Below are 25883 nucleotides of genomic sequence, written 5' to 3'. Positions count from 1 at the left end.
GGAGTTATAGGAAGATTTGAGCCACTATGTGGGTGCTGGAGAACCGAACCTGGATCCTGTATGAGTACAACAAGTGCTTTTAACCACTGAGCCATCTCTCTAGCTCCTTCTTTTACATGGTTTTTTATTTGTGTCTGTGAGAGTGCATCCATGCACAAGTGTATGCATGTGCACGCTCATACATGCATTCCATAGCACGCATGTGGAGTTCCTAAGACCGCTAATGAGGGTCAGTTCTCTCCTTCCACTTTGTGGGTCCTCAAGCCTGAACTCAGGCTGTCAGTCTCAATGGCAACTGCCTGTTACCTGCTGTACCATTTCTCCAGCTCCTGATAATTTTTAAATGTCATAGAAATGTTGTCTAAGACATTTTGTCCCCAGTGATGGGCACCAAACATGTTCCACTGAAGTATGTAAATTAAGGCACCCAAAAGTCAAGTACGTGTTTAAGTGGCATCTACTAGGAAGAAGATGTCCCTTAAGCTATTACTAAACTCATTCTGGAAACATATCTATCAGACCACTATGCCTAAGCCTGGTGTTCTGTGCATAGAGAAGTAATAAAACAGAAAAAAAAATAGCACCTCCCATTACAAAATCTAGCAAAGAGAATTATTTGGGATAGGAGTAAATAATCTATGGAAACCAGGTAAGACCAGAAAGACTTAACCATAACTGTATCCTCTGTAGTATATAACATACAGCAAACACTGAATCCATATTCACCAGCAGGTCTGTTGAGTGACAGCTCTGTATAGGACATCTTGCTTGGTACCTTGAAGTAATGCGTATGGCTCATATTTAAAGATTCACCTTAAGGAGTTTGCTAGTGATCTTAAGAACCTGGTATGCACGATACATTGCAGTTGGTAACTTACCCAGCATTCTCTTTGGCCTAAATTTACTTCTTAATTTTTACATGTTTTGTAAATTATATTCCCAGGACTTTCCCAAATCTCTACTTGGCACATTCTGCACAATTTACTTGAAAAGTTTCAAGATGCTCAACAGAGCAGGCAAGCTGTAGACATTGGGTTTCCAAAGAAAGCTATTAGTTTCCTTCCCCCTACAAAGTCTTCCTTTTCCAAAATAACATTTTTGCTTCTTTGGGAACATTCAATATGTCTGACATTCACACTGCTAGCTCTTGGAATTATCATTTGCTTTCGCAACTGGACAGTATAACTGAAAACTGCAGTGTGAGATGAGCCAGGTACTTTAGGGTCGCCTCCATAGCTATCTTCCTGAGTGTAAAGATTTAGGAAGAGAATGCCTCATAGCTATGTAAGGGAAATAACCCAACAGTCTGTTCTACTTAGTACAGATCTAGATTTTATGAAGCTCAAACTACTCTTTATAACTTCACTGTATAAAGTGATATCAAGCCGATCAATCAAAAATCAACCAGGAGGTTTGATTTCTTTACTTGTGTGTATGTTTGCATGTCTATGTGTGGGCAGGTGCACATGAATGCAGTGTCTGAGAAGGCCAGAAGCAACAGGTCACTGTAGAAGTGGAATTACAGGTGTTTGTGAATTGCCTGATGTGAGTGCTAGGAATTGAACTCAGTCCTCTGTAAGCACAGCAGAAACTCTTATGTACAAAGTCCTTGCTCCAGACTCCTCAAATGTCAATGTTGCCAGGAAATGAACTTTGAAAAGTTCAACAGCTAAGTCTGAAACACCACCGGGTCCCTGTCTGACTTTCACTGCTCATCATTATTTCCAATTACTATGATTTTTAATTTTTTGTGAATTGACAAATAATATGCATTTTTAGAATGCAGTATAACATTGTACTATATGATTGCCTTGTGGGATTATTGAAGATTAGCTTATAAATTCCTTCATACACTGTATTAGTTATCTTCCTTATTGCTGTGACCAAATATGTGACCCGAAAACAATTTGAGAAGAGTTCATTTTGACTCATGGTTTGAGGGCATTATAGTCATCACGGTAGAGAGCATATGATGGTGGGCTGTAGGCAGACATTTCTCTCCCCCTCATCAACCTCATCCCAAATAACCAACACAGAGGCTTAATATTATTTACAAATGCTCAGAGATAGCCCAGGCTTGATGCTACCTTACTCTTATTCTTAAATTAACCCATATTTCTATCTATACCTTTCAATGTGTCTTGGTACCTTCATTCATGTCCTGCTCCCTCTGCATCTGACTGGTAACTCCTGACTCCGCCACTCTCCCTCCCATCATCCTAATTTTGGTCACACCGCCTCTGCTGCCCACCTGACTACTGGCCAATCAGCATTTTCTTAAACCAACTTGAGTGTCAACACTTTGTACTGTACAAAAAGATGATTCCACAGATGTGGGCAGCTACATGGCAGTAGAGGCAGAAGACTGCTTCCCCACATCTCAGACCAGGGGTGGAGACAGGGAAACCCTGGAGCTCAGGCACCCTTCTTGTTTTGTATTTTTATTCAGTCTGTTCACATTCTGGATGGGTCTTCCTTCTGTAGTTGGTCCTCTCTGGGAAAGTCCTCAAAGATACACCCACAAGTGCATCTTATTAATACTCTTGGGATTTCTTAATCCGCTGCTCAAATTTACAGTCACACAGACTTAAGATGTATTTATGATGAGAACATTTAATATATTCTTTTAGCAGTTTTTAACTCTATAATTCTGTAGTTAACCATAGCCATTCTACTTGGCAGTATGTCATTAGAACGTAGTCTATGACTTCTTTCCAACTCAAGCCTGTCACCTAGGAGACAAGCACTCTAAGTAAGCCACATCCTTTATTTCATGACTTTTGAAGATTTCTTTTCTAATAAAAGGTACATTTTATAGTCTTTATAGTATGTGGGTATATCTATGACTTCACCAAGATACCCATAAATCCTTATACTGCTGATTACCCACCTAAAGGCCTACTCATCCCAGTGCTCACATCATTACCCAAGCAATGAAGTATACACTAGGAAACTAGACCATAGCTAGTTTCTGAGTAGATAAATGAAATGCTGCTTGTTTTATCATTTACTCTCACTGCAGGTACAATAATGTATTTAAAGGATATAGTTTCAGAGCAGAAAAACTAAGGCTTCAATTTCTAGACGCTTGGTTGTAAAAGGAGTGGGTTGCATCCCTCCACCCAACTAGCTTACCCCCCAAAATAACCACACAGAAATTCTATTAATTAAATTACTGCCTGGCCCATTATTTCTAACCTCTTATTGGCTAACTCTCACATACTAGTTTAACCCAGCTCAATTAACGTGTATTGCCACTTGACTGTGGCTCACTGGTATGAGTCTAACCAGCGTCCGTCTCAGGCAGGAGAACCATGGCATCTACCTGCCTGTCTTTCTTCCCACCATTCAGTTCTGTTTACTCCACCTACCTAAAAGCTGCCCTATCAAAAGGCCAAGGGAGTTTCTTTATTCATCCAATGAAAGCAATACAAATACAGAAGGACCTCCTATACCAAATGCTATTTACTTGTGATTTCCAGTGGCCCCTTACTATGTCTAGTGTTCATGCTGGCCAGACGGATGTTTCATACAGAGTCAGAAAGATAAAGGGTTGTAAAAGGAGGAAGACAATTCCTCATGGGTGCCAGAGCTGTAGCTGCACTTTCTTTCTGAGTGTGGCTTCTAGCATATAGGATTCCGGCCATATGAAGCCATAGTGCATAGGAAATAGGAGGTAACTAGAAAACCATGGTCAACAAAAATTATCGGATTGTGTAGACTACCAAGGTACATAAAAAGCTTCCAGGGATATTAGCTGGTACCGGATTTGCTATAGGTGTTCTAAACTACTCAATTCACTAAACATTATTGAGCATCTTGTTTGAACAAGGTATTACAAAGATTATGAATATAAACAAGACATAGTGCCATCGAGGTGGTTATTATTTGATTCTCCAATCCATACACTTCTTTCCCACCAGTTTTGGAGACTCCAGTGAAATCCATAGATGTTCCCTTCCCAAAATACATGCAACCACACTCACAACATGTGACTCATAAAACCCTTTCCTCCAAACTCCAATCTGAAGAAATAAAGAACAACATCTGTGTATTAATAACTGGAAAATTCAGAATGTTATAAATGAACAAATAAATGTGTGCAGGTTTCTGGGAACTACAAAGGAAAGAACACACAGTTGTCTGAAGGCATTAGAATGGGTCTCCTAGGGATATGGCGTGTGTGTGCTACCATGAAAAATGGTGGATGAAAAGCTGCATCTTACAGAAAGAACAGGCCCACTACAGGCATATATAAAAACATCAAGGGCACATTCTGGCACTGTCAGAAGTCTGGCATACCTGGAATTTAGGATACTTTGAAGAAGCTGAAGAATACTGAGAGGTGAGACTAACAATCGGTAAAAACAGAGTCCAAACACTGATTCTCACTGTCAGTCTCCTAGGTATAGCTCAATGGACAATGGAGAATGACCTGGCCTTAACTGTTTCTTGGGATGAATAGAATGGGAAAGAAACTAGATGTGAATGGGAAGCCTGCTTCCAAAAGGGTAGTAAAAACCCAGGTTAGGGCATTGCAAGATAGAGAGTGGTAAGGCCACATAAAAAAAACCATACATAATTACCTAAAAGCACCGTACAAAGTGAGTGATAATGTGTTAGGGTCTCTTGCTCTAAAAATATTAAACATATTCTGTATAAGCTAAACTGGGCAAGGAGAAGTTAGATATTATTCTTTTTCCATTTACATTCTCTTACCATTTTTACAACTCTTGGTACAATACTTTGAAAATAATAAGCATAAGTCGGGTGGTGGTGGCGCATGCCTTTAATCCCAAAACTTGGGAAGCAGAGGTAGGTGGATCTCTGAGTTCGAGGCCAGCCTGATCTGTAAGAGCTAGTTCCAGAACAGCTAGGGCTGTTACACAGAGAAACCCCTGTCTCGGGGGGGGAAAAAAAAAGAAGGAAGAAGGAAGAAGGAAGAAGGAAGGAAGGAAGGAAGGAAAATAACAGGCATAATAAGTGTTTGATTGAATTGAATTTAGTCAAATTTAATTTATAGTGTGATGGTTACTGAGCCAATAATTATTACCTCATTTTTAATAATGATGTCAGTGTATAAACACAATTTAAGAAGCACTGACTATTTTTCCTGATAGGCAGTGTATGTTGTGGCATGGCCTTTAAGATTGGCCGGGTCCTCAATTTGATTTTACGTGACAATATGTTGTAGACCTTTTTCATGAAGCATTATTACAACACCTTAACCAGAAAATTAAAATGAAGCCGAGACGTTATGTCTGTGAGATGTGATGGTTCTCTCTGAAGACTCATAGCAAAAAAAGCTATCTCTGAAATAAAATTGTTTTCTAGGAGCACAGAAAGGGTGGAGACCAGAAGCATAAAATAAAACTGGTAGGCTTCCTAGGGACTGTCTGCTTTCACGTCTTATAAGGGCTTTACCTCAAGACCACTCATCAAAAGCCAATCTAAACATTGTGTTCCTACTAATATTTTCTTTCCAAGCTAAATGCTTGGTTGGCGTGAGTGGTACCCAGTATGGGCAATGTAATTACAGAAGACACCTCTGTGGACTCTGCCAAGGTGTCCCATTCAACCAGTTCTTCCTTCCCACTGGGCTTGTGAACTTCATTTTGTGAAGGGGCCTTAGTAAGGCATAGAGAGAAATTATCTGAGGGAAGTCTCAATAACTTTCTGACTCACACATGCCTTTCTTGATCACAATGCTTTCACGATTTTATGGATATTTTTAAAATAAATTCATCTGGATCAAATGAACATTATATTCCTGTTCTTTCATTTCTAACTCCATCCCTTAAGTCATGCCCATCCCCTAACTCTGAAACTGTGCTGTTCATCACAGTCACCTGGAGTGATGCTTGAATGTAGAGATGCCCTCCGCGTCAAGGTCATGCAAGGATTTACCATAGTTTGAAACCTACCCACTGCCGTGAAAACAGCCCTGCCTTACACACCGATTCATTGGCTGCAAATGTGGAAGTTAATTGACACGACAGACAGAAAAGGAAATTAAGAGTTAAAATATATAAAATGCAAATTCTAGATAAAAGGTACAAATAAATATGCATAAATTTTTAATGGGGCCATTTGTTTATTGTAATAAGCAGTATAAGATTTCTCAGTTACAGACTTGCTTTAGGTGCCAGATCAACGCCTCTAGCTGGACGGCATCAGGACTGGATCTGAGCCGTCCTCCTCCCTCCATGCTTTAAGCTTTCCATCACTGGGTGACCTTCATCCTGGGGCAGGACCCTAGTCACCTCCAGCTGTGTTTCCCGCTACATGTGAGGAGTCAATGTGAGGTTTACCTCCTCCTCCAAGGAGTCCCACGTTTCCAGTCAAGGATGGCAAGGATGGCATCCCTGTAGAGTTCCTCTGGCAGTTTCATTTTTTTAGTTATGTATATGGACTTATTATAACCCAGAGTTTAGTGTCATCCTTCAGGTGAGTCTGACTGTGATCCTCCCCATGGGATCCACTGGTTATGATTTTATGTCAGACACAGATAACATTAACCACAGTGCATTCCAGATCCCTAAAAATTAACTATTGGATTTGTATTTCTTTTCAAACTATTATGGGATCTCATTTCTTTTTCTAGCACTGTAAAGGGAAACACATGGCAGCCTTTCTCCATATGCTTAGCCACAGTGTGCAAGAGATGTATGGTTAGTAACGATGCATTAAAATATCCTGTTTTCTCATGAATGAGTTGAACTTGTAAATCTCAAGAGAAATGGGTTTTTAAAATATGTGTTTATTTAGTTATTGGAGGGACATTGCACATGTTTTCACATACCTATGGAACTCAGAGGACAATTTCACAGATTTCTCTCCTTCCTCCGTGTGGGTTCTGAAACCAAACTCAGTTAACCTGTCATAGCAACAAGTTCCTTTGCCCTCTGCTCCACCATTGTGAGCGCAGAAAGCACGTGACCTAAAGGTGAACTTAACTAACGATCACAGTGACAAGTCTCTTTTTTACAACACATTTTAACTATTAAAAGCAAAACCAAAATGGAGTCCTAGAAGAAGACTTACAAAATGAGGCAAACATCTTTGTAACTGGGGGAAAGAACTGGAAGAATTTGAGGGAGAAGGTTTGTAATTCGACCTGAGAAAGATAGTAAAATTTCGGTGCTTCTCTATTTTCTCTCAAAAATGAGCATGCTGCCTGAAATGGATCCAGTGCTTTATCATCTGCTATTTTCCTATGAAATTTTTCATTGCTCCTCACAGCTGAGAGAGGTGTATATCTTTGTTTCCCTTATGAAAAACTGAAGGTGCGGTGTGCTATCCAAACCCACATCTCTTATAGGAGAACAGATTTCTTCATAAAGCATTGATTCTGACAAATGTCAAATTATTGTACTGTTGTATTGGTTAGGTTTCCTATTATGGGATGAAACACCAAGAGGAAAATCAAGATAAGGAGAAAGGGGTTCATTTTGCTTGTACTTCCACATCACGGTTCATCATCAAGGAAGTCTGGGCAAGAACCCGGAGGCAGAAGCTAAGGCCAAGGAGGAATTCTGATTACTGGCTTGCTCCTCACGGCTTGCTGAGCCTGCTTTCTTATGGAGCCCAGGACCACCACCCCAAAGGTGGTCCCTCTACAATGTACTCTCCACATTAATCACTTATTAAGAAAATACCCTACAAGCGTGCTTAGCCTGATCTCACAGGGCACTTTCTCCTTAATATATTTGTTTACTTGATCTCTCTCTCTCTCCTCTCTCTCTCTCTCTCTCTCCCTCTTTTCTCTCTCTCTCTCTCCTTACCATTCTTAAGAAATCTGCTATTTTGCACATTAGGGTTTCAGAACCCAAAACATCAATACTGAACAAGACCTGAATAAATATTTAGTAAAAGAAGAGTGTTTCAAGCCTCTGAGCTAGAAGGCTAAGCTCAGGTAATGGCCTGAACTGAAGAGTGGCAGGAGGTGCTTCACTGGTTCCTGGCACACTCATATGACGAGGGGCTGAGTGAGCTCTTGTGGCCGCCTCACACCCCACCTCTATGAGGCCTGTAAAACTCCTTGAAGCAATTTTTACTTGTTGTCTATTTGTCTCTTAGACCATTAAATTAAATATTTCATTTGTAAATTGTCATGGGGAAAAGACAATGGCTATGCTGTGTGTATGTGTGTATGCACGTGTGTGTGATCTTTTAGTTCTACGGATATGAGAATTTTCTTATGCGGCTCCTTTTCTCGTTGCTGTGACAGAGTGTCTGACAGAAGTGAACTGAGACAGGAAGGTTGATCTTGGCTCACAAGTTCAGGGTTTCAGCCTGTTGTGGCAGGGAGAGGTGGCTTTGGTGACAGACTCATTCCTACTGGCCCGCTTCAGCCAGACAAACCCCCACCTCCTAAAGGCTCCACAGCCTTCAAAACCATGTCCCAGTCTGTGGACAGAGCATTCAAAACATGAACCTGTGGGAAACATTTCACTTTCCAGCCATAGCAAGTAAGAAATCAAATGAATTGCTGCAGTTAAGTTTTCTACAAACTCACAGCATGCTTTAAGGATACATGGTGTGAGGACTGGAGTGAATCTCAGCTTTTAGAGTGCTTGATTAAGATGCACATGGCCCCGGGATTGATCCTCAGTCCCATATAAACTGAACTTGGTGACACACACGTGGAATCCCAACATGCAGGAAGTAGAGGCAGGAAAGAACATGTTTTGGTATTTCAAATCCAGTGTGCAAACTAATCAAAATGATTACCTCAACTTGGTTCTCATACACTGAAGATTATGGTTGCCATGGAAAATCCATGTGGGCAGAAGTACACAGATTAGGAAATTAACATCTAAGGAAAAGAGAACTGAGGGGATTTTGAGGGAATATATCCTATCCATGTTGTTGTGAAGCTTGATTGGGTGACTTATCAACAGAATAGCTGCATATATCAGAGCAGAGAAAGGCAATACAACCTCAGGCATCACCACTATAACCATGAAGGGCAGAGGTAAGTGTTGAAGAGGCGTGTTTACTGGTACACACACATACTATATCTCTGGAGGATGTATACACTGACAAATTATAGGCATTCTACCTCCAATTTCTTTTTTTTCCTAATTAAAATAATTCATAATGAAGTAGATGCCCTGATTATGGGTATAAATATCAAATCTCTCTAAAATAATATTCATATAATTAAAGACATCACTCCTGAACTCTATAAGTTGGTAGCAATCAGATTCTCACAGCAGTTAGCCTGTCAGGACATACCAGAGCCTTCATGCCAAAAGACAGAAGACAGACTTCAGGCAGCACCCCATCTGCTCCAGTGTGAATTATTTGCCTGGATATGTTGTTATGAGATAGCTTCTGGCCCTCTGAGTGGGGTGGGGATTTCTGAAAAGTCTAGCCTTTGCTATCTTGGTTCTCACGCAGTATTATAACAGCAGCATCACCAGAGAGCTGTTTTACACCCTTGTGGGTGATCCCAGTGTGTGGCCAAAGTTGAGATTCGCTATGTTAAAATGGTAGGAATTATGGTAGTCTGCAACATGGCTTCTTACATCTCCCTCCACAAGCCCTTTGAGACTCTTAAAGGGCCTGTAGCTCTGTGGTCGTGAGAATCATCCGTGAAGCTTCAGCAAACATTTTCCTGCCCTCCTACATCTTAGACTTGAGGTTCTGGGGAGACCTGCAAGTGCTTTAGAAATAGGAAGACACTCATTGAGTCAGTGGTGTGGACCTAGCCTCTCACAACCCGTGCAAGGCTGGAACTACATTATGACATACACTAACTCCCCAAGGTGTTGTTTATATTTGTCTCCCTCTGGTGTTTATGATGTCATCATCTTTGTCTGCCATAATTGGGCTCACACACATTATAAAGTTATAAGATAGTTCCTCAGTGATGATACTATGGCTGACCAGTATCTCACCTGGTGTGGCAAAGTCAGGGCCTCTGGACACAGCATCTCTATTTCCACCCCAGAATGGCTTTAGACCTGAGGGTGTTTAGTTCTTTATCACTGATAACTACTTCTTCCTTCCTGTCTTGTGTTTGTCATTGGTAGTTTTCCCCTATATACCTGGATTTAAGTAAGCCTAACTATAGACTTACTCTCAGTCCCCTGTTTAAAAGGTGTGTGGCGTCAGCAAATAGCCTACACACATCTCCATAGCAACAAATCCCACTATTTCCTTCATCCCCAACCTAAAGTTTCTACCTGCAGCTGCTTTCAGTGAATAGAAAAACAGTGAACCTGTGTCTATGCGCATTGATTTACTACAAGGTCAAACTCCTTGGTATTAGTAAATTATCTCTGAAGTCAATACTAGTAACTGATATGATTATATGAAGTAGGATTGCCTTAAGAATATGTTTTTGTTCATTCATGATATGGTTAATGTTGGAGGGGGTTGTTATTCAGAATGCTGCATTACCAAGTATAGCAATATAATACACATCTAGTTACATAGATGAGAAAGCCCAATTTCCTCCCACTTTGGCTAAGTAGCAGGTGCTCTCCAGTCCTTAATGCTTGACAGCTGTTTAGTAAAACATGCACAGTGCCATCTAGTGGTCTATTGTCATGATTGCATTTTCTAAATCATTTTGGAATTGCGATGACTCCAGTAAGCAACCATAGGTACTACTGTTAGACCTGAAACAGACTTCGTGTTGATTTCCCAATGAATCCCCAACTTAGCATTTCTTAGTGCTCCTATTTAAATGGTAAAGAGATTGATGATATTTCTTTTTCAGAAATTAGTACGGGGCAAGTAAGAGCTCTTCCAGATCACCCAGGTTCAATTCCCAGTGCCCAAATGGCTGCTCACAACTGGCTATACTTCCAGTCCCGAAGGCTCCAGCACCCTCTTCTGCCCTCTGTGGGTACCAGGCACACACATGGTACACATACATACGTGTAGGCAAAACACTTCTAAACTTTGAAAATAAACAAAAATAACTAGAAAAGTACAGAAGCATTATAAGGTGGTAAAAACTAAGAAGAAATGTCTCGTCACAGTGTCAGCACCCATAAATAAATTGGACTGGATTGGCCTGGGCATAGTTGCATAAGCCTTCAAACCCAGCAGACCTTGAGACGAGTTGACATTTGGGTTTGAGGCCAGCCTGGTCTACACAGTGAGTTCCGTGACAGTGCTAGGTGTTTTTGCACACCACCATGCCCTGTGTCATTAATATGATCTCTCCAGCAATTGGTTTTGCTGTTCCCATTTCTTGCCTGTCTGTCTGGATTTCTTTCTTCCATTAGACTCAGAAATAATATTTCCAAGCTGGACTTCATCGTGTAGCTCTCCTTACTACCTGTGTCTTCACGCTTGGCGTAAAAATCAAATCCTGCTCATAGCTACAGTGTGGCCTTGGTCTCCTGGCCCCACCACAGCCCTCATGACTCCATTCTGTACCTAGTGCTAAGTCTTACCATACGCAGCTAGTGTGTCCTGCCCATGTGACAGGGTGACGCTTATGTCCTTGCCAGAAGTAGGACCTAAAGTGAGGCGGGAACCACATCTTCTGCCACATATTTTGAGCCTCAGTACATTACTCCTAATTATAAACCCAGTTTTACTGAGCTCATTTGTGATTATCTGACCTTACTATTGGCTAGGCCCCGTGGTTTTCTGTTCAGCTGAGGTCTTGGGTGTGAGAAAACACAAATACTGAGAACTTGTACTTTAAATGACTTCTATATGACATCTCAATGTTTTATTTGCCTGTGACAAAAGGTCATTATTTCCTGTGACATGCCCAGTGTTTCTCAGGGATTGACTCTTTTAAACCACGCTGTGATTAATTGAAGATATTACTAATGCTCTGAAAACTGACTACTGAAATATGGTGATTCAAACCCACTATGTGAGCATAAGCGAGCACGTGCACGCACGCTCGCGCGCGCGCGCACACACACACAAACACACACACACACACACTGGCCTCCATCCAGTCTAGTCTCTTCATTTATAAGTATTTAATGAGAAAATTGAAGCTTGTACATAATTTCTCATAATGACTTTATTTGTAACAACCAGAACCTGGATCAATTCAAATACCCATCAACAGATGAGGCAGGAACCGAACTCTGATGTTTCTGTATAGGATACTATCACTCAGCAACAGAAATGAGGGAATTGCCCATAATCACCCAATAAAGGTGACTCTTAAAATAGTTGTGCTAAGTAGAAGCATCTACTTAGGTGAACAAATAGAATTCTTGTTATTTAGAATTCAATAAATTTCTAGTGGAGGGAAAGAAAAGCAGAGTTGCCTGATTGCAAAGAATGTGCCACAGGGCACACATGAACGCTCTTAGCAGTGATGGCTCATGGGAGGTCATAGTCATACTTCAGGACATACAGAGAAATACTCCCTGAGTATTTCAGGAGAAAGTAACCAAAAATATAATTTCTGACCAAGTTGGTTAAGTAATCTGTGACTTAGTTCTGCTGTTGTGTGGCCTTATCCCTCTCTGTTTTCCTTCCTGCCCCATCTCTTATTTCAACCTCTGTGTGTATGTGTGTGTAGGCATGTGTGTATGCGTGTGTAGATTGATTGATTAATGGTAGATGATAGATAGATAGATAGATAGATAGATAGATAGATAGATAGATAGATAGGAAAATAAAGAAAATAAATCCATTTTAAATGCTCAAAATGAATTCTGGCCTCCTTTGGGTGCTTAGAACTTAAGTTCTTGTCTTCTTTTCATTTCATACAGTCCCTGTATTCAGTGGGGAATTTCTTTAATCCCAATCTACTTGAATTGGACTAACAATTTTGCTAGTGACTCTTTTTACGTTGACAGTTAACTCCCCTGTGCCTCAGTTTTCCTGCATGTATTATTGGAATAATGACCATATTTCAAGAGTGTATGTAAGACAGAAAATGATGGCATTAATTACCAACTTGACAAGGTCCAGCCTCACCTAGGAGCTACACCTGTAAACACATATATAAAGGAACTTCCAGACTTGGTTCATTGAAATGGAAGGCCACCCTGTTGTATGGGTAGCACCATTCTGTAGGGTGGGGTCCTAGACTTAATAAAATGGAAAAACTGAACTGGACGGCATCACTGGTCTCTTCCTGCTTCCTGATTGTGGATGCAATGTGACCAGCTACCATGGCTTTCCTACCATCATGGACCACACCCTTTCTTTCTAAAGTTGCTTTTGCTGGAGATTTTGTCACAACAATGAGAAAATACACATGTGTTTGGTAAGTCATTTGCTGCTAAGTGCGTGGTCTTCAAGTCCTGGAGATGGGCTTCTCATGTACACCCCTGTGTGCAACTGAGCACATGTGCAGAACCTAGACAACCCAGGGACTTGTAAGCAGAATGCCATCCTCCTATGCGCATTGGGCTAACGGGTTCACTCTCCTTCCATTGCAGTGCACCTGGTGGACATCTGGAACGTCATCGAAGCCTTGCGGGAAAACGCTTTGAATAACCTAGACCCAAACATAGAACTCAATGTGGCCCGCCTGGAGGCTGTGCTCTCCACCATTTTTTACCAGCTCAATAAACGGATGCCGACCACTCACCAAATCCACGTGGAGCAGTCCATCAGTCTCCTGCTGAACTTTCTGCTCGCAGCCTTTGACCCGTGAGCCCCCTGTGACTGTCAATTACTCTCTCTGTGTTTGGGTTCTGTTTTCTTTTGCACTTTTCTTGGTCATTTTCCCACATGATTTTCTAGATTCGTTATATTAGGTCCTAGATACCGTTATATTCATAACATCGTTAGATGTTACGTTCATAAGTGAAACTTTAAAGGCTGTAGAGACTAGAGAGTAAACAAACACACAGGAATGGGGGACAGCTATATCTTACGAGAAAACCTTTATTTGCCTTGTTGTCTGGTTTGTATGGGTGCTCAGAAAGTGCTTTGATGGCTTGCATGCAGAGTAATTTGACAAAGCATGAAGGAGTCTAACCTGATTCTTTGACATTTAACCTGGGACTGTGGTTTCTGAAGTATCATAAAAACACCTTAGGCAGGAAAAAAACGGAAGAGTTTCTTGTCTAGCCTAGGAAAGTAACACTGACTGGTGTTATGTGGACTGGTCAGGTGGGTGCCAAGAGAAGCAGTGTGCCCCTGTCATGTACCACAGCTGCAACGTAGCCTCATTATCCCATAACTGCCCCCTCATAGAATGTGGAGAGCCTTAGAGTTGGCTGACATCTTAAAGAGTATTCACACAATCTCGTTTGCACAATGAGAATTTGCATTCAGAGAAATGGGCTCGCTCTTTTGGCAGGGCCTTAAAATTCACTAGACTCTGAAACAATCCCTTCAATTGGCTCTATGCCAGGAAGCTACAGTTACCTTCCTACAACCACAGTTTCCCAAGAATAGCATTCCCCCCACACACACAGCCCAAAAACCTGGATATGAGTTCTCATGCAGTGTGCTTCCGACAGACAAAGGCCAGCTCTGTAGCCACAAGACAAGTCTGTCCTACACTCAGACCTTCTTCATAAAGACCCTTGCCTACGGAGGACCTCTTGAATGTCGGGATGCACTGGCCTGTTCCCACACTTGACTCTCTGTCTCCGAGGAGATGAGCCCTTGAGCCTAAAGAAATTCTATTTTTCTAATTTACCATCTCAAAATGGACTTTCTCTGGAAACCTCCTAAACAGGTCTGATCTGTGGCCACAATCTTATTCTCTAAGAGCCTCTGTAGAAATGGATGGACAGTCCTGGGGGGGAAATGGGGCAAGAAGTGTCAAAAGAGGGAAACCGAGGCTCTGAAGGAAGAGGACGCTTCCTCTTTTTTCTTCTTTCTACAAACCCTCAGGAGGTGGCCTGCCACCTGCCCTCTGCTGCCAGGAGCCATCACCTGTCACATTCTCCTTCAGAATTCACCATCAAATGCCAACCAGTGATCACAGTCACCTTCTGCCTGCATCCCAAGTGAGGAAATCCCTTTGAAGAGCTTAAAGGAGATTTGCTGCTGCTATTATATTTTTACACAAGGATATAGTAAAGCAAAAGAGAACTAATGTAGCCAAAAGTTGTGAGATGAAAGCAATTCTTAGATGTCTAAGGGATCTGGCCTTTTGGGGGGTCACTGGCTCCGTGCAGCCCTTCACTTTCCCAGTCAAGTTGATCATCGTTTTCCGGGCCTCTGTTACACAAGATCCCCCCTGTTCTCTGATAGAGCGCATTTAACTATTCATTGGTCATCTCACACAAGATATTACAGAGTGGAGCTATAACTCATTCTTCTCATAGATAACCACACAACATGAGGACGAGTGGGGCAAAATCACAGACTGGCCTGTCTTAGCTCCCATGCTTTTCTCCTTTCATCCTTTCTTTTTAGATTTAATCTATAATTGCCATCCCCCTCCTCCAGAAACTAGCAAATGCTATTAGCCTTAAATTCATACCATATATACCATGTGTTCCTGGCTGCTGAAATGGATTCTTGTGGGTTTTTTTTTTCTTGATGCTTCAATGTGTTACTCTTATTTTCTTCCTACTTTTTCTGAAAAATACTAATAGCAACTCGGTTATAATATTCTTAGCTTTCAATCCAGTCGTATCTTTCCCCTTAAGATGCTTCCTCACTAAGTTAGTTATATGAAAAAAAGTGGCCTGGTTTTGGTGTTTGTTTGTTTGTTTGTTTATTCAATATCATTCTCATACACATCTGGCCACTCAAAAGCCATAGTATGGCAGTGACCACTCTCACAGGGAGTGGATTCCCAGTTTGCAAAGAGCAAACTTCATTTTTAATGCAGACTCTCCGATGGTAACATATGGGTTATTCTTCTCATCCGGTGACAATGCATCTGATAGAAGCAACCTCAGAGTACGAGGGGTTTATCTTGACTCACACCTTTAGGAGACAGCATCCATCGCGGTAGACAGGGCTGCCCTGTCAGCAACTGCAGGAGTTTGAAGCACAGGTGGAGAGATGGTACTCCCCAGGAGCAGGGAGAGCTCCAGAAGCAAGGATGATCCTAATCCCCAAAGCCTGTCTTCCCTTCCTCCAACCAGGCATCACCTTCCATCCCTAAACAACACCCCCAGCTGGTGATCAAATATCCAAACATATGAGCCTATAGGGAGCATTTCCCAACCAAACATAGCTGATGACAATGTAATCACTGCAGTAACCGGTAAGATCCACCCGGCGTTCGCTGTGGGTCAGCAATGGCACTGGTTTGGCACTGTCATCAGAATGTTCCAGAGGGAGGAGGTGATGCTGCTGAGATACTCAGAGACTAAATAATTTCACGTGATGTAGCATCAGAGTAAATGGTGTGAACAGAAAATAATGATCCTTTTTATAGGAATTGATTTCAATTAATCTATCTTTATGTTTTCTATTTCATATTTTAAATGTGAAAATTCATGTACTTTCCCCCTCTCAGACTTAGCCTGTGTGCTGCAGAATGCTAGGATAATGCTCACATGTGTAGCCTTTCCAGTTATCCTTGCAGAGTGCGTGGGAAAGAAATACCTGAACTTCTGTGCATGACAGCATTAGTGGGTTTTGTGGCCACTATGCAGGATGACCCATCATATGAGGGTCTAATGTAGAGAGTACCGAATCCTGGCAGGATTTGCTCTGTGTCACATGCCCTACCTTGCAGAACCTACTGAACGGACATGCCCAGTGCTGAACCCTGGGTGATTTAAGAAAAGAATCAGGGAACCTCAATTGCTAGGATGTAAAGTTATCCTGAAATTCTGTCAAACTCTTCTGCCTTTTGAATTTTAAAAATGATTCTGATGTATACTGCAAATATACTACAAAGTACACAGCCAATTCTCTGTGTGCCTGCAAAGAAGGCGTCTTACTCGTGAGATTGCAAGGACATGAGACAGCAGAGGAAGCAGAGAGGAGTGGTATGCACCCGGGTGTTCCTTGTTTCTTCTACTACCCTTATCACCACGACTAGGAGTCTTGAATAATGTTTTTCCTTCTTAGCACACGCTAAGTTCAAGACAGCCGTGAAGTGTTCTCCGCTAGTTGACTGCCACTGTTTATTTAACATTGAAAATCTTTTATTTGAACTACAATAAAGACACTTTTCAAAGGATATTTACAGTAGTAAATAAACTGAATGTCCTTACTCACCCTCATCTTTTGTCAGACTTACCATTTAAATAGGAGATAGAATTCTAAGGGAGTAAAGGAGTCACAGTCATTGTCCCCACCCCAGCTGGAGAGCTCCTGGAAAATGCACGTTGCTCAGGAGGACCAGGAGAAGGATTTCTCTGGTGTTTTATTTGGTCCAGAGAGATGGCAGGGCCAGTCAGAGGGTTTGCTCATACACTAATACTTGCACTAGCCTCCAAATATATATATATATATATATATATATATATATATATATATATATATGCCATCACTTTCAAATTTAAGGAATTAAGTGGTATAAAGTCTACTCTAACTGCAGTAACCGGTAAGATCCACCCGGCGTTCGCTGTGGGTCAGCAATGGCACTGGTTTGGCACTGTCATCAGAATGTTCCAGAGGGAGGAGGTGATGCTGCTGAGATACTCAGAGACTAAATAATTTCACGTGATGTAGCATCAGAGTAAATGGTGTGAATAGAAAATAATGATCCTTTTTATAGGAATTGATTTCAATTAATCTATCTTTATATTTTCTATTTCCTGTTTTAAATGTGAAAATTCATGTACTTTCCCCCTCTCAGACTTAGCCTGTGTGCTGCAGAATGCTAGGATATATATATAGATGCCATCACTTTCAAATTTAAGGAATTAAGGGGTATAAAGTCTACTCTAACACTGTCAATCAGAAGATTGTTTTTTATTTATGCATTCACTAATTTAGCTAGCATACTAAGAGTTTCCTATGTGTATTTTAATAGCTGGATATAGAAAATAATGAGAAAACACAAGATGAGATGCCATGCATAAGATGTGTGATCAAAACAAACCTTTCTGGTTTCAGAACTCCTAAAGGAAGGATAATGTTTTCTTCCTATTCAAGAGAATATTCTCCTATTCTCCATATTCTCCTTATGTATTTTAAGATTGACATGTTCATATGCTCCCTAAGCCAATGATTTGGCAACATCGTTAGTTTTGGAAGAAATGGAACTCCTATTCTTATATATGTCAGGGGCCATGTGCACATGCTCATGTAAGTGTCTGTGTGTATATCTGTGTATGTATGTGTGTATGTCTGTGTGTGTATATGTGTGTATGTCTGTGTAAGTATGTATATGTGTGTATGTCTATGTATGTGTGTGTATGTCTGGGTATGTTTATATGGGTGTGTATATGTATATGTGTATATGTACATGTTCAGTGTATATGTGTATATATGTATATTATGTGTGTATATGTGTGTATGTGTGTGCATGTAAGTGAGAGAGAGAGAGAGAGAGAGAGAGAAAGTCAGAGATTAATATATTAATATTAAGAGCCTTTCTCTCCACACTTTTTTGAAAAATTCTTTGACTGACTTTTTAAAAATTTACTTCATACAATGTATTTTTATCACATTTTCCCCCTCCTCAATTCTTTCCTGATCCTTCATACTTTCCTGTCCACCCGACTTTATGTTCTTTCTCTCTCAAAAAAAAAAAAAGTAGTAGAAATTCCAAAACAAAACAAAAAGCACACAAAAGCCATGGAGTCTGTTGGTGTTGACCAATCCCGATCACATGGCCTACCCTGCAGTGTAAATCACATACAAGGGACCCTCCATTGAAAAACACGTCATTTTCTTCCTCAGGGGTAGCAGCTGCAAATAGCTTCTCAGGAATAGAACCTTGTGCTTTCTTTCCCTTCTCTGGTTTATTTTTTCTGGTTTTTTGTCTGGTTTATACTTGTGTGGGTCTTGCACATTCTGTCACCATCTCTGAGAGTTCATTTTGTATCAGACCTGTTGTGTCTGGGTGACAAGTTTTCCTGGGGGTCATCCACCACCTCTCGCTTACAGTCTTTCTGCCTCCTCTTCCACAGAGATCCCTGATGCGGCATGGGGGGGTTGATAAAGAGATCCCATCTAGGGTCAAGTGCTCCCAACTCTCACTCTATGCACATAGCCTAGCTGTGGATCTCTGATAATTACCATCTGCTGCAAGAGGGTTGAGTGGCACACTGAGAGATAGCATTGGGTCATTCAGAGTCATTTTGTTCCTGTGTTCCTTTAGCAGAATAATAGTAGTAAATTTTCCCCTGGGCTCACAATGAATCTAGTCTTAGGTTCTTGGCCACTTTAACAGTGTCAGGAGCGGGTTTCAGCTCATGGAGTGGACCTTTACTTCAATCAAAAACTGATTGTTTACTCCCACACGTTGGTGCCACTAATGCACCAGTGTACCTTGCAGGCATGTGCTGGTGTAGGTCACAGAATTCCTGGTTGTGTGAGGATGATGATGATAACATGCTGAGTAACATCCAGGACCATGACACTTGCAGTTGGGCGCAAGCTCAATGACATGTATAAATGGTATCTTCAGCAACAGGACCTTACTGTTAAGTTGTTGATAGTAACCAACAGCATTTCAATAGCCTATGGTGTTGGGCAGGGTCTGTGAGACTCCTTAGGCCAATGGCTCAACAAGATGTTACTCATTCTTGGTATTAGAGGTTTCACTTCATATCATGTAATGTCTACTGTGGGCATTGTCTTCCCCATTATATGGTGACTCCATTTAACTTCCTTTCATATATACCTTAGGGATCTTCCACAGTGCTGGGTTTCCATGTGGTTTTCCTAAAGGCCTTTAGTGTTCGTTGTCCTTCCCCATACTCTCCCCTTTACCCTGCTCTCTCACTCCTCCCCCCATTTAGTCCTCCTACTCTACGCCTATGTCCTCCCTTTATGTCTCTATCACACTATATTCTAAGTTCCCTCCCTTAGGAGAGCCCCTTCTGAACAATTGCAGTGGGTTTTTGATCCTACTGCACGTACTGGCTTTGTGGGAGCCTAGGCAGTTTGGATGCTCACCTTACGAGACCTGGATAGAGGTGGGCAGTCCTTGGGCTACCCACAGGTCAGGGAACCCTGATTGCTCTTCGAGCAGATGAGGGAGGGGGAATTGATCGGGGGAGGGGGAGGGAAATGGGAAGCGGTTGTGGGGACGAGGCAGAAATCCTTAATAAATAAATAAATTTAAAAAAAAAAAAAAAAAAAAAAAACAAAGTACCTAACCTCTGGTTATTCAGATTGTAGTGCACATATTGAAAACTTAAAAACTAACATGTTTATGTAAGAAAAAAGTGCAACATTTGTCTTTAGGATGCCTTACTGAGGATGAAGGAGGCATCCATTAACAACCTATAAATTTTATAAGTTTTTATCATTTTTCTTTTTATTTTATTTTTTAATTTATTTATTTTTAAAAACAATCTTTTCTCATTTTACGTATTATTCTCATTTCCCACTCTCTCCTCTCCCTTCCTCCCACTCCCAGTTGCTGGCTGAATATTCTATGATGACAATTAAGGTAGTCATCAAGCTGATTACAGGGGAAGGCCAGTTTAGGCTTTCTCTCCACGGTTGCTTAGAGTCTTAATTGGGGCCATCCTTGTGGATCCCTGGGAATTTCTCTAGTGCCATCCTGAGTGAGGTAACCCAGACCCAGATAGACAAACATGGTAGGTACTCACTCATAAGTGGATTTTAGACTTAAAGCAAAAGATAATCAGTGTATAGTCCATGATCCCAGAGAAGCTAGATAACAGGAGAACCCTAAGAGAGACATATATTGATTCCCTGGAAAGTCCAAACAGACAACACCTCCTGAGAAAATTAGGAAAGGGGAGAAATGGGGGTCAAAGGAGGGGAGAGGGGAGGGGAGAAGAGGACGAAAAAGGAGAACATGAGGGAATGGGATGTTCAAAAAAGGAGAAGGCTAGTGAGGGAGAGAAAGAAAAGAGATATCTTCATTGAGGAAGCCATTAAAGGGTTAGGGAGAACCATTTAACATTCTTCTGTTGAGAAATCTCTGTTTAGATCTCCATCCAGTTTTTAATTGCATTATTTAGTATTTTGATGTCTAGTTTCTTGAGTTCTTTATACATTTTGGAGATCAGTCCTCTGTCTGGTGTGGTGTTGGTGAAGATTTTTCCATTCAGAAGGATGCCATTTTGTCTTATTGACTATGTGCTTTGCTTTACAGAAACTTCTAAGTTTTAGAAGGTCCCATTTATTTATTGTTGCTCTCAGGGTCTGTGTTACTAGTGTTATATTTAGGAAGTGGTCTCCTCTGACTATGCCTTCAAGGCTACTTCCCACTTTCTCTGCTATGAGGTTCAATGTGGTTGAATTTATGTTGAGGTCTTTGATCCATTTGGACTTAAGTTTTGCACATGGGAATAGATATGGATCTGTTTTCATTCTTCTGCATGTTGATATCCAGTTATGCCAGAACCATTTATTGAAGATACTTTCTGTTTCCACCGTATAATTTTAGCTTCTTTGTCAAAAACCAGGTGTTCATAGGTGTGTGGATTAATATCAGAGTCTTTAATTCGATTCCATTTGACCACCTGTCTGTTCTTATGTCAATACCAAGCTGTTTTCATTACTGAGCTCTATAATAGAGCTTGATATCAAAGGTCAGGGATGATGATGCCTCCGGAGTTCCTTTATTGCACAGAATTGTTTTGGCTATCATGGTTTTTTTTTATGTGAAGTTGAGTATTGTTCTTTCAAGCTCTAGGAAGAATTTTCCTGGGATTTTGATGGGAATTGCACTGAATCTGTAAATTGCTTTTGGTAGGATTGCCATTTTTATTATGCTAATCCTACCTATCCAAGAGCATGGGAGATCTTTCCATTTTCTGATATATTCTTCACAGACTTAAAGTTCTTGTCCCACTTCTTTGGTTATAGTTACCACCAAGACTTTATGTTATTTGTGGCTATTGTAAAGAGTGATATTTCTCAGATTTCTTTCTCGGCCCCTTTATCATTTATATATAGAATGGCTGCTGATTTTGTTAATTGATCTTGTATCCTGTCACACTACTGGGTATTTATCAGCTGTAGGAGTTCCATGGAAGAATTTTTAGGGTCACTTATGTTTAGTATCATTTCATCAGCAAATAGTGAAAGTCTGACTTCTTCATTTCCAATTTGTATCCCCTTGATCTCCTTTTGTTGTCTTCTTGCTCTAGCTAGAACTTTGAGTACTATATTGAATAGATATGGAAAGAAAGCCGTGTCTTGTTCCTGATTTTAATGGAATCGCTTTGAGTTTATCTCCCTCAAATTTGATGTTGGTTGTCAGCTTGCTGTTTATTGCTTTCATTATGTTTAGATACATTCCTTATTCCTGATCTCACCAAGACTTTTATCATAAAGGGGTGTTGGATTTTATCAAATGCTTTTTCAGCATCTAATGAGATGATCATATGGTTTTTTTTCTCTCAGTTTATTTATATAGTAGATTTCATTAATAGATTTTCATGTGTTAAACCACCCCTGCATCTCTCCAATGAAGTCAACTTGATTATGGTTGATGATTTTTTATGTGTTCTTGGATAATTTTATTTTTCTTAACAGTTGAATAATATTCCATTGTGTAAATGTAAGCACATTTTCATTATCCATTCATCAATTGATGGACATCCTAGGCTGTTTCCAATTTCTGGCTATTATGAATAGCACAGCAATGAACATGGATGAGCAAATATCTCTAAAGTGACATAGTCCTTTGGATATTTGCCTAAGAGCAGTACATCTGAATTTTGTGTTAGATTGATTTTCAGCTTTTTGAGGAACTTACATGCAGATTTCCATTGACTTTACCAGTTTTCATTCCTAGTAGCAGTGAGTAAGTGCTCCCCTTTCCCCACACCCTCGCCAGTATGTGCCAACATTTGTTTAGTTGGCCATTTTGGTTAGTGTAGAATGAAATCTCAAAATAGTTTTAATTTTCATTTCTCTGGTGACAAAGAATGTTGAAAATTTTTAAGTGTTAGCCATTTGTGTTTCATCTTTTCAGAACTGAGAACTCTATTTAACACTGTAACCCTTTTTTTTAATTGAATAGCTTTCCTGATGTTTAGGTTTTGTTTTTTTAGGTTTTGGTTTCTGAGTTTTAATTTTTTTTTTTTTAGTTCTTTGTATGTTCTAAAAACAAACCCTCTACCAGATGTATAGCTTTTTCCCCAATTCTGTAGGCTTGTGCTTTGCTTGAATGGTGATGTCCTTTGCTATACAGAAACTTTTTAGCTCCATGAGGCCCCATTTACTAATATTGGTCTTTGTGCCTGTGCTTTGGAGGTCCTGGTCAGGAAGACATCCCCTATGCCCATGTAGATCAAGTGAATTCCCTGCTCTTTTTTTCTTTAAGGTTCAGGGAATTTGGTCTATGTCAGGATCCTTGATCTACTTGGAGGGAGTTTTTGTTCAGGAAGATAAATAGGGATCTATTAGTATTCTTCTACGTGCACACATCCAGTTTGACCAGCACTATTTTGTTGAGGATGCTATCTTTTCTTCAGTGTGCATTTTGGATTCTTTTTAAAAACTCAAGTGTCTGTAGCTCTGTAGTTATGATCGCATCTCAAGTTCTGTTCCATTGATCATGTTTTTATGCAATACTGACTTTTTTTTACTATAACTCTATAGTGTAAGATGAAATCTAGGATGGTGACACCTCCAGCAATTCTTTTATTATTCATGGTTGCTTAGCTAGTCTTCTTCAATTTCTTTCTTTAGCAATTTTTTTTCTTTTAATAATAAGCTTTTTATTATAAAATCTTTTCTTTTATCGATTTTTATTGAGGTATACATTTTTCTCTGCTCCCCTCCTTTCCTCTCCCTTCAACCCTTTCCCATGGTCCCCATGATCCCAATTTACTCAGGAGATATTTTTGCTACCTCCCACGTAGATTAGATCCATGTATGTCTTTCTTAGGGTCCTCATTGTTGTCTAGGTTCTCTGGGATTGTGATTTGTAGGCTGGTTTTCTTTGCTTTATGTTTAAAAACCACTTATGAGTGAGTACATGTGATATTTGTCTTTCTGGGTCTGGGTTACCTCACTCAAAATTATGTTTTCTAGCTCCATCCATTTACCTGCAAATTTCAAGATGTCATTTTTTTCTGTTATGTAGTACTCCATTGTACAAATATACCACATCTTCCTTATCCATTCTTTGGTCAAGGAGTATTTAGGTTGTTTCCAGGTTCTGACTGTGACAAACAATGCTGCTATGAACATAGTTGGACACTTGTCCTTGTGGTATAATTGAGCACTTTTTGGATATATACCCAAAAGTGGTACTGTTGGGTCTTGAGGAAGGTTGTTTCCTAATTTCCTGAGAAATCACCATACTGATATCCAAAGCAGCTGTACCAGCTTGCACTCCCACCAGCAATGCAGGAGTGTTCCCTTTACCCCACAACCTCTCCAGCATAAGTTGCCATCGGTGTTTTTGATCTTGGCCTTTCTTACAGGTATAAGATGGAATCTTAGAGTTGTTTGATTTGCATTTCTCTGATGGCTAAAATGTTGAGCATTACCTTAAGTGTCTTTCAGCCATTTTAGATTCCTCTGTTGAGAGTTCTCTGTTTAGGTCTGTACCCCATTTTTTATTGGATTATTTGTTTTTTGATGACCAATTTCTTGAGTTCTTTGTGTATTTTGGAGATCAGATCTCTGTCTGATGTGGGGTTGGTGAAGAACTTTTCCCATTCTTTAGGCTGCTGTTTCGTCTGTTGACCATATCCTTTGCTTTACAAAAGCTGTAAAAGCTTTTCTTAAAGTTTTTATTATACAAGTTTATCACACCCCTGATTAGAGTTATTCCAAGATTTTTTGTTTTGTTTTGTTTTAGTTTTTTCTTTCAAGACAGGGGACAGGATTTCTCTATGTAACAGCTCTAACTGTCCTGAAAAATCACTGTAGACCAGGCTGGCTTCGAACTCACAGAGATTTTCCCTGTCTCTGCCTCCAGAGTGCTAGGATTAAAGGCATATGCTACCATGCCTGGCCCCAAGATATTTTTGAAACTATCGTAAAAGATACTGTTTTCATGCTTTGTTTCTCAGTCTGTCTGTCATTCGTAGATTTAAAATAATGTGCTGATTTCATGTGTTGGTTTCATATACTTTGCTAAATATAGTAAATACTAAATATAGTATTTACCAACTATAGAAATTTCCTGTGAGACTCTTTAGAATCTTAAATATAAAACCATATCATCTGCAAGTGAGAATACTTTTCTCCTTCCTTTCTTATTTGTATCCTCTTGATCTTTTTCACGTGTCTTTTTGCTTTAGCTAAGACTTCAAGTACTATATTGAATAGGTATGGAGAGAATGGGCACCCTTATCTTGTTCCTGATTTTAGTGGAAATGTTTCAAATTTCTCTGTCTACTTAGGTTAATGTTGGCTGTGGACTTGCTGTGTATCGCTTTTGTTATATTGAGGTTTATCCCTTGTATCCCTACTCTCTCTCCAGGACTTTTATTATAAAGGAGTGTTGGACTTTTGTCAAAGGCCTTTCTGCATCTAATTAGATAAGATATTTTTATCTTTCAGTTTGTGTATGTGGTGGATTACATTTATCAATTTATGTATGGTGGATCATCCCTGCATCACTGGGATGAAGCCTACTTGATCATGGTGGAAAATCTTTTGGATATGTTCCTGGATTCAGTTTACAAGTACTTTAACTGGGAAATCCTGCATGTGTGTTCATAAGGCATATACTGATCTATTTTTTGAGACAAGTTCTCTCACTGATTCTAGAGCTCATTGATTTGGCTAGGCTGGTCAATGATCTATCTGACTCTGCTTCTTCAGTAGTGATGTTACAAGTATTTGCCACCATTTGTCAGGCTTTATGTGGATGTTGGGGATCCAAGATCGGGTTCTCATGCATCCATAGCAACCACATCACTGAGCCAGCTCTACAACTGAGCTCCTAC

The 25883-nt window shown here is 40.3% G+C and overlaps 1 protein-coding gene across 24 annotated transcripts in view; it reads left to right on the top strand.

The window, feature by feature from the left end:
• The window catches only part of LOC121441888 (dystrobrevin alpha-like), a 349129-nt gene that overhangs the window by 245111 nt on the left and 78135 nt on the right, over positions 1–25883 (top strand). For all 24 annotated transcript variants that reach the window (XM_041643231.1, XM_041643233.1, XM_041643241.1 and 21 more), the window contains one exon: positions 13386–13599. In XM_041643231.1, the coding sequence (XP_041499165.1) occupies positions 13386–13599 (214 nt within the window). The remainder of the gene's footprint in view (positions 1–13385; positions 13600–25883) is intronic.

Source organism: Microtus oregoni, unplaced genomic scaffold (genome assembly GCF_018167655.1).
Source record: "Microtus oregoni isolate MIOR12 unplaced genomic scaffold, Mior012 000082F_ref0000272, whole genome shotgun sequence".
Classification (NCBI taxonomy): domain Eukaryota; kingdom Metazoa; phylum Chordata; class Mammalia; order Rodentia; family Cricetidae; genus Microtus; species Microtus oregoni.
The sequence above is the reverse complement of the archived record's forward strand: the minus strand, read 5'-3'. Positions and strand labels throughout refer to the sequence as shown.